Here is a 13,541-nt window from a genome sequence, read left to right on the forward strand (position 1 = left end):
TTTTTGCGAAAAATCATTTTTAAAGTTAAATAATAAGAAGAATAAAAAGAATCTTAAAAAGAAAATTATTTCAATACATTAAGTTACGGACTATATAAATTTTTCTACTACAAAATATTAATATCTCATGTACGCCTGGTGGTATGCAATATTTTCTTTTTTTTTATTAAATTTGTTTTATATAATAATTGTGTATATTTTTTGTGCAACTTTGAAAGACTGTGAACTTTTTTAACTTTAAATAAAATTTTACGGTATTAGAAAATTTAATGTTTTTACGATATTAGGATATAAATTTTTATAAAAAAACCCAAAATTAATATATACTTATTTGATAAAAATATGACAAAATATTTATATATAGCTCATAGTAAGTAGATGAAAGGATACTTAGATTGCCAAGATTATCTCATTTTTTTCTATGTATATTGAGTTGAGGCAATAATATTCTAATAGTTTCATCTTAATTAAAATTTTGTGTGCGGGTATGTGTTGTTCAATTTTGCTTTAATATTAATGATTTTTTTTTTAATTTTTCATTTATTTAAAATTGAAAACATTTTATTAAACATTTAGGATAGCTAGACATTTAGACGATGAAAATTTGAAGGAAATAAAATAATAAAAATAAACAAGAAAAATAATGAAATTTTCGCTCAAATATACTTTTATTATTATTAAATGAAAATATCGATATTGTAAATTGTTTTCCGTAATATTTACAAAATACAAAAAAAAAAAGAACAAAAACAATACCGAAAATATTTTTAAAAATCCATTTAAAAAATTATCTTATACTTTAAATCAAAGAAAAAGGATCACAGGATTTTAAAACATTTGCAAGAATTTTTCTTCTTTCTTCTTCTTGAAGTTTTTAAGTTTCCTTTATATATTTTGGTTGTTATTTCCTATTCGGAAATATTTTTATATTAAAAGGAAAATAATAACAGGGGAAAAAAATGATTTTGGTTGAGTAAACAATGTGGCCTTTTTTTTTTTTGAATAAAAAAATGAAAATTCATTTTTCATTTTTGTGGTTTATAAAAAGATAAGAAAATAAGTGGTTAAAAATTATAAATATCTTTTGAAAAATTCCGGATATATTTTTAATATCCTGGACATGGACCTAATACAGACATACATTATATTAGTAATGTTATAGATTGAAAAATTGTTTCTCGATTTTTATTGAAATATTATAAAAAATAATGACATAATAGCTGATATGTGGTCTACTTACATTTATAAACTTGTGAGCTAATATTTTGTTTATTATTGGAAAATTTAAAATATAAAATTAATATGTTTTATATTTTCGGGATAAAAGATCTTAAATATTTTAAAAAGAAATCTTAATATAAATTTCATTTGTTTTTTTTTTATAAAATGTTGGGTGTAATATCATAATTGAATTTAAATTTTATAGTAAAATAAAGAATATTTTAATTTTATTTTAAATGCAAAAATAATGGTTGTTATTACAAAGTATTTAATATGTCAAATACAGTAGAATTTATACATAATGAACTCTTCTTATAAATGAAAATTTCAATATTTAAGGGACAATATCACTATATTACGTTACAAAATGAACAATATCATTGCATGTTCTGTGATAAATTCTATGATTTATTTTAGGGAAATTAATTATTTTGTTTTCAATTTTACTTATAATAACCTACATTACGTGTATATTATTGCCATAAATCTATTTTAATTAAATTTACATTAATTGTCTAAACATTTGGAAAATATATTTGTTTTGGTAGCTGTTAATTATTTTACAATTATATACTTTATTACAATATATTATAAAATTTCGTGAATTCTAATTTAACATTTATTGTACAAAAAATGTTCGTTTATATTAATTAAAATATGGTATTTGTGTCTTGTGCAATTTGAAAATTTTAATTTCAAGAAAATAACAAGTACCATACCATATTTTTCTTTCTTAAATTACAAAAAAGAATTTTAATACAAAATGATAGAAACAAATTCTTAGTAATACTATAATTATTTTATAATTACATACATAATTTATTAAATATTTTACATTATTTACGTATTTATAAATTTTTTACATTATTTATGTATTTATAGTTCTGAATTTAAAATAAAATTTTTAACAAATATTATATAATTTTTTTTTAATTCTAATCAATACATAATTGTCGAAATTGTCCTTCCATTTCATAATTTTTCGGTTGATTTTTTGGTCTTTTATCATCATTGATCTTCCAATACTTTGGATCCATTAAATAGTCCCTAAAATAATAAAAAATTTATTATTAAAAAATATACAAAATTTGTAATTGAAAATTCAAATTATTTTTAAATGGACTGGTATGTAGTTTGTATTTAAGACTGGTATGTAGTATAGACTATATAACAAAACCAACACTGTAATAATATTATGTGTATAAATACTACAGGTTGAGTTAGATTAGGTTGACACGATTATTGTTAGATACACTCAAGCAAGAAACAAAATAGACTCGTTGTGATATTGCTTAATTTTCATAAAACGGTTTAGATCTCTATGGTATTTACACAAACTAGGTCCGTAATCCGCAAAAAGAAATACGACCGAAAGAAACCACCGTCTTCCTCGTGCCAAAATTGGACTTGGTTACAGAAGATGACGCAAGTTGTATACGTTATACTATCATTTTCAATGAATATTTTTTTATATTTAATGAAAACCTTTTTGATTTTAAAATTTCCACTTCACGTTGCTTTAATTCTTCCATTGTTCCACCATTTCCACCATATTCATTTGGTAAAATACTTTTTTCAATGAATTCATATAGGGTTTCTGAATTTGGTTGATGAAAATGTAACTAAAAGAAAAATTATAATAATTATTTTAAAAGGTAATATTAAAAATTTTTTATAAAATAAAAAAAAAATCATACCAATTTAAATAATTCTGCAGATATAAATGGTTTTAATATTGCTAAAATTTTATCAATATATGTTGGACAATTGATCATATGAACAGCAATTATTTTTGATGATATTCCTTCAGTAGCAAAACGTAAAAATGCTTTTAATGTTGTGAAATTATATTTTGATAAATGTTTTAAAGTGAATCCTTTCATATCAAATATAATAACTTCTCCATTTCCAATATTTGCTATCTCAGAAGATGCAGTATGTGCATCCGTATACATTAAAAATAATTTTGTAAGTTCTGTATATAGAAACTAAAATTATAGGAAAAAAAAATTATTAAATTTTTAATTAAAAAATTTATTATGAATATTTAAATTCCAAAATAATTTAAAATTGTAGGGAGTTGTTTTGCTTTGCTCTTTAGCAACTATACTGACATTGAATAAGCAATATTTTTAAATGTGTTTAGAATATTTTCTTAGTTAGAAGTTTCGTTGGTGCTTTAATTCCGATCCTGGGTTTCTATGTGTATATATACAAAGAGGCAGTTCTATAAAGAGACGAACGTTTCAACTGTTGTGAATCTGACGTCCCCGGCTCTAACTCTGAACCCGACTCCGACCCCGACTTTGACTCTGACTCTTGCTCTAACTCCGACTTCGACTCCGAATCTGACACTGAGTTTGACTCAGACTCCGACTATGAGTTCGACTCCGAATCTGTCTCTGAGTCCGACTCCGACTCCGACACCGATACCGACTCGGACTCCGATTCTGACTCTGACTCTGACTTCGACTCCGACTTCTAATTCAAATTCGACTCCGGATTAAATCGCGACTTTAAACCGACTCCGATTACGACTCTAACTCCTTCCCTTCGATTGCTTGATTCGGATTTTTGACTTATATTCCTCGACCTCTACTACTTGATTCTGAATTTTTGATTAAAACTGCTTGAATGACTGACTCTCGCCTTTAACTCCACAGTTTTGTGTAAAACTGCAACTTGCTTCGACTTTTCAACTTCGAAGTCGATTTTATTGCCATGAAGTGAGCACAATAATTATTATTCATTTAAAGCAGCTGTCAACTTTCAAACGCTAGTGAAAAATTTAAGTTTTATGAAATGGTTATATGTTCTGAAATCAAGAGAGCTGGTTTTTGCAAAATTACACATAAAAATTTATATTTATTTTTTCTATTTAAATGTTTTAACTATATTAATAAATAACCTGCATAATTCTGATATTTTTACTCTAATTTTTTAAATGACATAATCTCAATTTGGTTTTAAACAAAAAAAAAAACATAACCAATTTAACAATGATTATTAAATAAATCTTATATAATTTAAAAATTAAAATCACTTTATTGTCTATATACAATGTGAAAAGAATCTATTAAATAATTTAAGTTAACGACTTGATCATATTTGCAAGTGATTCAGAATTGGAACTTAAAATAATAATAAATCGGACTCTTGGAACACGTCACAATTACAATTTTCTTTTTTTTTTGTTAATATTTTCATGCTATGTGATTTTGATGAATAAGTATCGGTTTCATCACCATAAGTGAAAAAACTAAGAACGTAGAAAGACTAGAAGTGGAACTTGTTCGAGTAATAATTGTTCCATACCTGACTTGTTCGAGTGAGATAGCAAAATACCTCCAAGTAATAAAAGAAATAAGATAAATACTAAATTTAAGTTTTATAAATGAGTACATAGTTTAAAATTTCGAGAACAAATAAAGTTTTTTGACTAGATTTTGGGCAGTTTTTAATTGTAACCACAGAATATTATACATGTATGAACAGTTAGGTATACATACATTGGAAAATATTGGAAATAGTAGAATTTTACTCTATTTTAACAAAATTTAAAAAAACTTTTGAATTTATAATAAATTATTACTAAAATTCATTGTAAGACCAAGCATGGAGAACTAATATGCATACTTATATGGATTTATTTTATTCAAATTTTTGAATTTTGTTATTCGAATTGTGACTTTAAACTCGTGGAGGCGTTTTAAAATTGCAAAAAAAATTTTTGTTTTTTTTTTTTTTATTAAAAAATATTATTCATAATTTTAGTATCACCCCAGTGTTGTTTTCCTAATACAATTTCATTTGATACATAAAACAATTTTATAAACCCTAGTCAACTGTACGTGCAGTATATAAGTAATATTGTTGTTTATTTTGCAAAATTCCCTTATTAAAATATTTTGAGCTTTCTCTTATACAACTTGCAGGTTACATCATAATTTTCAAAATTATTATAGTTGACCGATTTGTGTAGATTATAATAAATTTTTTGTATATAGTTTAGTAAGTCAATTGGATTTATTTTTAAAATATTTTAATGGTTTGTATAATCAGAAAATTGAAAAAAAAAAAGAATTATTTTCTTTGAAACGTGCCTCATTATTTTATTATGATGTCATAATATGATAATAAAAAAATCTTGGAGGAATTAAAAAATATTATAGTTGAAAATTATTTAAAAGGGATCATTAGCGCTATAGAGGTAGAGTTGACCATATCAACTTTGTGTTAGCTGCACGAATGAATGATTTTAATAGTTGTGTGAAAATTGTCAAACCGTATTGCCAAATATAATGGCCGTATTACATAATTTATTTGAAAAATTTCGGCAAACATAACAACCCTAATAATATATTTACTTCTGCGAAATTTTCATACTGTTGCTTCTATAATATCTGAGATATAGCAAAATAACTTTTGAAGTTGCATGACACCTATTACTTCTTCAATCACTTTCAATTTAAATATGGTTCTGGTATTTGCTACAAAAAAAAATTTGTGAACATTTCGTAAACGTACAAGGGTAAATCGACTTTCAAGTCGACGTTGATCAAAAACATACACTTGCGTCTATATCTAACACCGTTATTTTTTAGCGTTACAACAGAAGTGAGAACTTTATAACACCCTTCGAATATACGTTCATATACAGGTATAGAAATATAATATACTTACTTTATCAGGATCAGGATCACCTAATCGACATAATCCTACTCTATTACCATAAGCATCTAATTTTTCCAGTACAACAAAATCTCTGCAAATTAAATTTAAATTTTTTAATTAGTTTTTATATTATTTATAATGTTCATTATATTATTTTTAAGATAAATTAAAATAATATGGTTAAAGAAAATTAATTTTGTGTTTGCAGATTAGCATGTTTTGAATGTGTAATTAAGATTAAGATCTATTTTTAAGAATGCTATACTATGGGAGGAAACTGAGAAAACTAAAAAAATTAATTTCCAAATGAAATTTTAGCTATTAAGCCACACTATATATGGTGCATTGCAACGTTAATCTTGTTTTTTTTTGTTAAATTCTTAGATTTACTTGGTTGGAATTAAGCTCCCTATTTCAAAGAATTATGACTAAGATATTAAAATTTCTTAATCTTTTATTTCTAATCCAAGAATAAAAAAAAATCTTCATATTTTCTAGCCAAAATAGCATAAATGATCACACACGATGATTTTCGCTTGCCTATTATTACGAATAATTATTAGATTTGATATTTTAATCACGTTCCTGTTTCAAAAGATGTCCGAATGTACATATATTGTATAGTATGTGCTTCTATTATTAAAAATGTATGTATATGTATTTAAATTAGATAAATAATATGGATAAGGAAATATTATTTATGCGATTATCATAATTTATTTCAAGGTAGGTAGGTCTATAAAATATTTCTTACAGTATATGATTTAAGAATATATTTTAATGATATGTAGTTGGCTTATATTAGTTCAGGAAAATTGTTCTACTATGGCGTTATTAGAATAACAAGAAACATTCTATTGTAGTTTTAGAAATTTTAGAGAAAAATTTTAACAAACTTTAATTTATATAGAATGAAATGAACAAATCACCCATCAAATATAAAATAAGTATATTGTAGAGTCTTCCTCATGAGACTGAGTATATATAGTTAAAGATTCTATGATAGCCTCTAATACTTCGCATTATTTCATGCAATTAATTTACAGAACTCACTGCGAAAAGGACCTGTGGGTATGTTGCAAACTATACCCAAAGGCCACAATTCCGCAAATAAATTATTTACGTCTTTGAACCTATTAACTATTCTTATAAGATTACAATATTATTTTAATTTATTAATTATTTCAATATAAAATAAATATTTTACATAATAAATCAAAAATAAAACAAGTATTTTTGTAATGCAATTTTAAAATCGTTCATATATAATGTAATTTATATAAAACATTTTAAAAAACAGCATTTATATAAATGGAAATTTTATAATTTTTCCATTTTTTCCAGATTTGAAATGTTGTATTTTTTTAAAAGCACTTATAATGCAATTTAAACGCAATTAATTATTTATGAATTAAAGCATTTGCATATAGCTTGAAATAAATCTGTTATACACTTGCTTCTACAAATAAAATTCTATATAAAAAAAATAAACAATTGCAATGAGGCTTATAATTGAATTTGTAATGATTTATGAATTTAAAAAAATAAATATTTAAAATGACAACAAGATTCTTAAAATCCAAAGATAAAATTGTCATTTTGTATAATATTATAGATGCAAATATAAATTATTAATGTAGAAAATAAATTCAATCTAAATTCATTGCACCCAATTGGAGACTGCACCCAATTGCAAGTAGATCGTGAGTTTAAATATATATATTTATATATGTTTTAGGTTGCACGTAAGTACTCAACTTTTACATATAATATTATAGTCAAAATATATACATACTATTCGTTTAACTCAAGAGAAATGTACATTTTAAAATGAGGTGAAATAATGTGACTTAGGTGAAGTGAGAGGAATGTGAATGAGTATCGTATATAATTTACTCAATACAATAATCTATATCGTATCTATATAGTATCGTATAGAAAAAATAAAATAATCTATTAAGAGTATATGAGAATGTTAATTAGAAATGTAACAAATTTAATTGATAAAATTAGAATTCTAATTTGAAAAGTGATTAAGTAAGTGAGTTAAAGAAGGAGGCTCTAGTTTTCACCACATAAGTTTGAAAAGAATTATATTAAGCAGTTTGCAATACATAAGTTCTCATATATAACGAAATTTTGCTATTATTATACTGGAAATTGATAAGAGAGAATGCCTACGTATATCACATGTACTGAGAGTAGTTCATGAAACAGTCCCTAGAGTACTTAGCGGAGATAGCAACTCGATAGTAATTATTTTTTCATGTAAAATTTTTAATTTGATCTTTTTTTACATTTTGTTTCTAAAATCATGAGAGTAATAAAGTGCTGATTAAGTCATTTGTGATAATAATAATATTTACATAATATCGTATATTCTATAACGCTATACGTGTGGCCTTTAACGAATAACATTCAATGAATGTTTATAAACGAATCGTCAGCAATATTATATTTTTTAAAAAAAATTTAAACTATTGTTAGTGCCATATAGTTGCTTGTATTATAAATAAAAATATCTTTCGCTCTCTATGTGACTAAATAAATATAGCAGTAATATGTTTGCTTAAGTGTCAATTAAGCAAAAGAATTCATGAGTCGTAGAATCACGATCTAAATATGAACAAATATACTAATATACATACATAATATGTATATTGTAAGCTTATGATATTATTGTTAAAAATTTTATGAAAATTATTATTTTTTTTATTTCAGTTTTATATATTGACAATAAAGAAAAAAAAATTCTATAGTGATAAAAAAACGTGATGTAAATAAAACCGATACCGTTTTGGAGAAATGAAAGCTTCCATATAAGTATAAGCTATGAGCTATACGATGATTAAGAAGTGAAGAAAATAATATTTCCGAATTATGTATAATATGTGTGTATATAATGTGAGTATAGTTTGTGTATATGTATATGATATATAACGTACAGGTATGTTATACATTATAATAGTTGATCGTAAAAGAAAATATAACACAATAAAGTAATATTTTTAATTTCTTAATTGGCATAATTTTGTATTTTTCTTTATCAGGTACAAGGTATATATATATATATAAGCCCCCCCAATTGGAATCAGATATAAATGTATAGAAAAAATAAATAAAAAAATAAAAGTTATAAATATAAAAAATAAAAAAAAAAATGTCCAGAAACACCGTTTATACATACATGTATATGTAGGTGCATATAAGTACATATAGAGTACATACATACCTACATAAGTAATAAGTACATTGAAAGAATTCTCAATAAAAAAAGAAGAAAAAATTTGAAGATTAAAATGGAATAATATGCCAATTGATCAAATATTGTATTATCGAACACAAATTAAAATTTAAAATAACATACTCAAATATTTTGGTGAGTAATAATTAATTAATAATAAAATTGACACATCCGTAGTGCTCCCAAATGGCCGAACCGTCGAAAATATTTTGCTTTTATGGATAAAAACTCATAGACTATAAGTACCATGGTATTAAAATGCATTAAATTTGATTTAATTAAAGAGCTCGCATAGGAATTTAATAGATTAGGCGCTCTACGATATTAATAATCTGAGGAATTTTAAAAATTCGAAAATTTTAAAATAATACTTCAAACTTATTTATATCTTACTGTACTGACAAGTGTACAGTGCGCAACTCTTAAAATGAAGAAATAAAATAAAAATCACTAAATCCTCTGTCTCCAGAGGAGAGCCAGTGTCCAAAAAAAAAAAAATTAACCCTGGCGTGAATTGTAGTTTTAAATTCGCTTTTCTTTTAAGTGGAATCTGAGCAAGTTTAAGAAAAAATTGACGAGAACAAGCGACAAAGCATATTGCTAACGCTAATTCATGCCTTTTTTTGACTGAGAAAAAAAATTGAACTGCTATTTTGTTGGCATTTTTTTTATATCATTAATTTTTTTTTTTTTTTTTTTTATTAAAATAAAACAAAAAACAAGTGATCAATGAATTTTAATTGAAGCAAAACGAGAGAAATTAATAAAAGAATTATAAATTTTACTCAATTTACTCTACTTTTTGTTGTTAGTTCGCTAGTTGATGTTTTTGTACGTTTACGATAATTTAATTCCAATAACAATTTTTGCAGTATAAAATTAAAGAAATCAAATTCCTAACAATCAAAATTCCATAACAAAATGGTCATTGATCTGTTGTATGTATATGCTTCATTTACGTTAATATTCACTTAAAAAATTTTTTTTAGAGGCACTCCTCAATTTCATGCAAAATTTGTTAACAAAATTTTGTTATTTTGTTTTTATTTTTTGTTTTTTAAATTTGTTTTATAAAAATTTCCGTTTTTAGAGTTGTTAAAAACCACGAAAAATTAAAATCAATATTATCTTGCACATCCGTTCATATACATTATGTACATTAAGTATATCAGTAATTAAATTACGATATAATAAATTTTGCGGTTGAAATTAATTTTTGTTAATTGGTACAAAAATTGAATATTACTTATCGTAAATCAAAATAAAATTTCAAAAAATTTTAATTAAATTTGAGGTAATTTTCAAAAGTGTAAATTAATAAGTAGATAAAATTATATAATTTTTATTCAGTCCCGGTGTCACTTGTTTGGTGCCCTACATAGATAAGTACATGGAATTAAAATTTCACTATAAATAGAAAGAACAAAGTGTTTGACGAAAACACGTACTGGAAAATGTTGGAAAATTTTTGTGTTTTTTAAAATTTATATATTTTTTTTTAATGTTTTCAATGGCGTCACTGTTTTCCGTCGTCCTTTGCAAATACTTATTTAGCATATATTGTAGATCCGCCGCTGTACTTTTTCAATATAAATAGAATTTCAAATCTTACATGTATAATTGTATAAATTTCAATATTTAGAAAGTTCTTTTTTTACAAAGTAGAAGCTTCAAGATTTATTGATAGATAAGATTAAGTGTATACTATCTTAAAAATAATATTATAAAACTCAAATATTGATAGTTGTAGTTACGTTAATATTATTATAATTGAGGTAGGAGGAATGATATTAAATTTAATTCAATATAATAATTTTTTCATAATTACATGTAATATTTTACAAAATAGCACGTTCTTCTCTTAATTTACGAACGATTTGTAACGAATAATGTGAAAAATATCAAGTAAATCAGTCAAATGTTATTTGTGTTCCTAATAAGCCCAAGTTATGCTGACGTAATTAATCAAGTAGGAGTTATGTTTAATCTTGGTTTAGCGCAATATATTTTTATCGTGATTATGAGCTCGATTTAGCTCATTTTGGAAAAATATTAGAGAATTTATACAAGTAATCAAGTAATTTTTACAAAATTCTTTCAATCTGTTCAAAGTGTTTTGGATCCAATTTAATTTAGTCATACATACAATATGTAAATTAATATTTTATAATCCTAATTCAAATGTAGTTTTTCAGGGATCTCATAAATAGTAGACCACAAAATGTATATAAACAAATTGTGATGAACTCAATGTGTTGTGGGCATAAATTTGAAGTACTTTTATATACAATATTCAATAAAATCATAATAAAAATATGGTTACTTTTAATTAAATATATTTGTTGAACAATAAATTTTCGTTTTTTTTTGCAAATCATCTAATTATAGCCTATTTATTAATTTTATTGAGCAAAGATTAGTATTTTTGATAATTTAAATGCAATTTGTTTTTAAAATTAAAATTATAATATAAAAAATGTAAGCAGATAATTTACTAATTCCCGAATTTTTCGTTCTTCCTATTAAAGTATCTTGATTTCTGATAAAATGAAAGAAAATTTTCTTATATAGGATTTTTAAATATTAATTCAAATTTGAAATAATTTTCTAATTTACTCTGAATTCCTGTACATTCGATTAAATTTTTCTGATTTTGGTAAGCTTTATTTAGACTTTATCACGTCCCAACTAGATTTAGTTAGATTTTTTGAACTTTATAAATTTTCAAGTAAATCCTCATATCATTTACCTGATCATTTATGATTAATTTTAATATATTCTTAAATATTGAAAATTCCTAAAAAAAAGTACATGGTTTGGTGTTTAGTAATGAAATATTTTAAAAAGACTAGAAAAATATATTAATTATTAATGCTATTATACTTACAATACATCCAATAATGATTGCATTGTTGAACTATTAAGATCACGTTCCATAAATAAATTTGGATATGAATTACGTATTGTATAATTAGTATCAATTAATTTTTTTGTTTTATCCATATCAAGATCACATATTTTTAAGAATCTTTCTTTAACATTCTTTTCTGAAATCATATACAAATTTCCGAACGTATAAGTATATAAAAATTTTGAAAAAAGAAAAAATTTAAAAATTTAAATTTATTTATTTAAAATTACGATCATAAATTTGTAATTATATCCCAATTTTGTTATTTATTTAAATTTTTGTTGTATTTACCTATAATTGGTAAATGTGGTTGAGTTTTAAGCCATGCATCTAAATGCGGAAGTGCTTCATCAAAATTTTTATAAATAACCATTTTTTTTCTTAGTATGTATATATACAACGATATAAACGGTAATAGAACAGTAATAGAACGGTTATAAAAATCTGAACTAATTAAAAATGATCGTGTACGTATATGAAATTCACGGTCAATTTAAAATTACAAAAAAAAAGAAAAAAACAAAAATAAAAAAAAATTAAATTTATTTTCTTTTATTTTAAGCCAAGCTAAGCTTTTTCTTTTTAAAAATATTTTCAATTTTCAAAGAATTAGAACTATAGCATTCAAAGTGCGCGACACAACTGATTTTAAATTTTCTTTACTTAGTCATCATGTTATTATAATGTTACATTAAAAGGAAGAGAGAGAGAAATTTCGATTGTCGTAGATTGCTTTATTATTTTCTCTGTTTTGGTTTTGTGGTTTTAAAACTTTTAACTATGGTTTAATGTTTTTACTGCTATGTGATAATATGTGTACAATATGAAAATTATGGAAAGTGTAAAGCGTGTTTATTTTGAATGCCTGGTAGAATTTACTATATAACTACAGAAAAAAAACTCAATACTTTCTATCTCACAAAATTTGAATTTTGTTGGCTAAAATTTGTCGATAAATCCCAACGTAAATTATATTAAATTCAAAAATAAATTTCGGGCACATCGCCTGCGCATCTTTTCTCAACGAAGGATATTGTAAACGTTCCACTCATTCGATGTATACCAGGAGTGTGAAATGATTAGTGATTGTCTATTTTTTCGAAATTTACTTATGATTCAGTACCGATGACAATGTATACTTATAATAAATATGAAAAAAGGAAATTTGTACATGATAATCAGTTCGACTTTTAACACATTCACATAATTTTCTTGTTAAGCAAAGAAACATGCTGTGCAAATTTAGTTTATAATTCAGTATATGACTGTACATGAGTAATAATAAGTATATGTAATAAGTGTGATATGCCGACTTAAAAAGAATTTAGAGAAATTTAAATTGTGCATAATTATGTTTGTAGTTGTATGATATGAGCATAAAAATTTAATGAGAATAACCTTGGCATTAACAAATTTTTTGTTTCTCTTATATTTTTGTTTAAATTTGATTCTTTAATGCAAAATTTATGAAGTTTATTTTCGACTAGACAT

General features: G+C 23.8%; 1 protein-coding gene across 1 annotated transcript; it reads right to left on the reverse strand.

Moving 5' to 3' along the window:
• Positions 1-1,637: 1,637 nt before the first annotated feature.
• On the reverse strand, positions 1,638-12,680 carry LOC129607695 (alpha-tocopherol transfer protein-like). The gene is made up of 6 exons (XM_055518854.1): positions 12,342-12,680; positions 12,027-12,186; positions 5,905-5,986; positions 2,919-3,209; positions 2,707-2,843; positions 1,638-2,268 (listed from the first exon to the last, which is right to left on the reverse strand). Exons 1-6 carry the CDS (start codon positions 12,421-12,423, stop codon positions 2,157-2,159), a joined length of 864 nt encoding a protein of 287 aa, XP_055374829.1. The 5' UTR covers positions 12,424-12,680; the 3' UTR covers positions 1,638-2,156.
• Positions 12,681-13,541: the final 861 nt, after the last annotated feature.

This window comes from Condylostylus longicornis, unplaced genomic scaffold, assembly GCF_029603195.1.
Source record: "Condylostylus longicornis isolate FDR11 unplaced genomic scaffold, ASM2960319v2 ptg000028l, whole genome shotgun sequence".
NCBI classification, from domain to species: Eukaryota; Metazoa; Arthropoda; class Insecta; order Diptera; family Dolichopodidae; genus Condylostylus; species Condylostylus longicornis.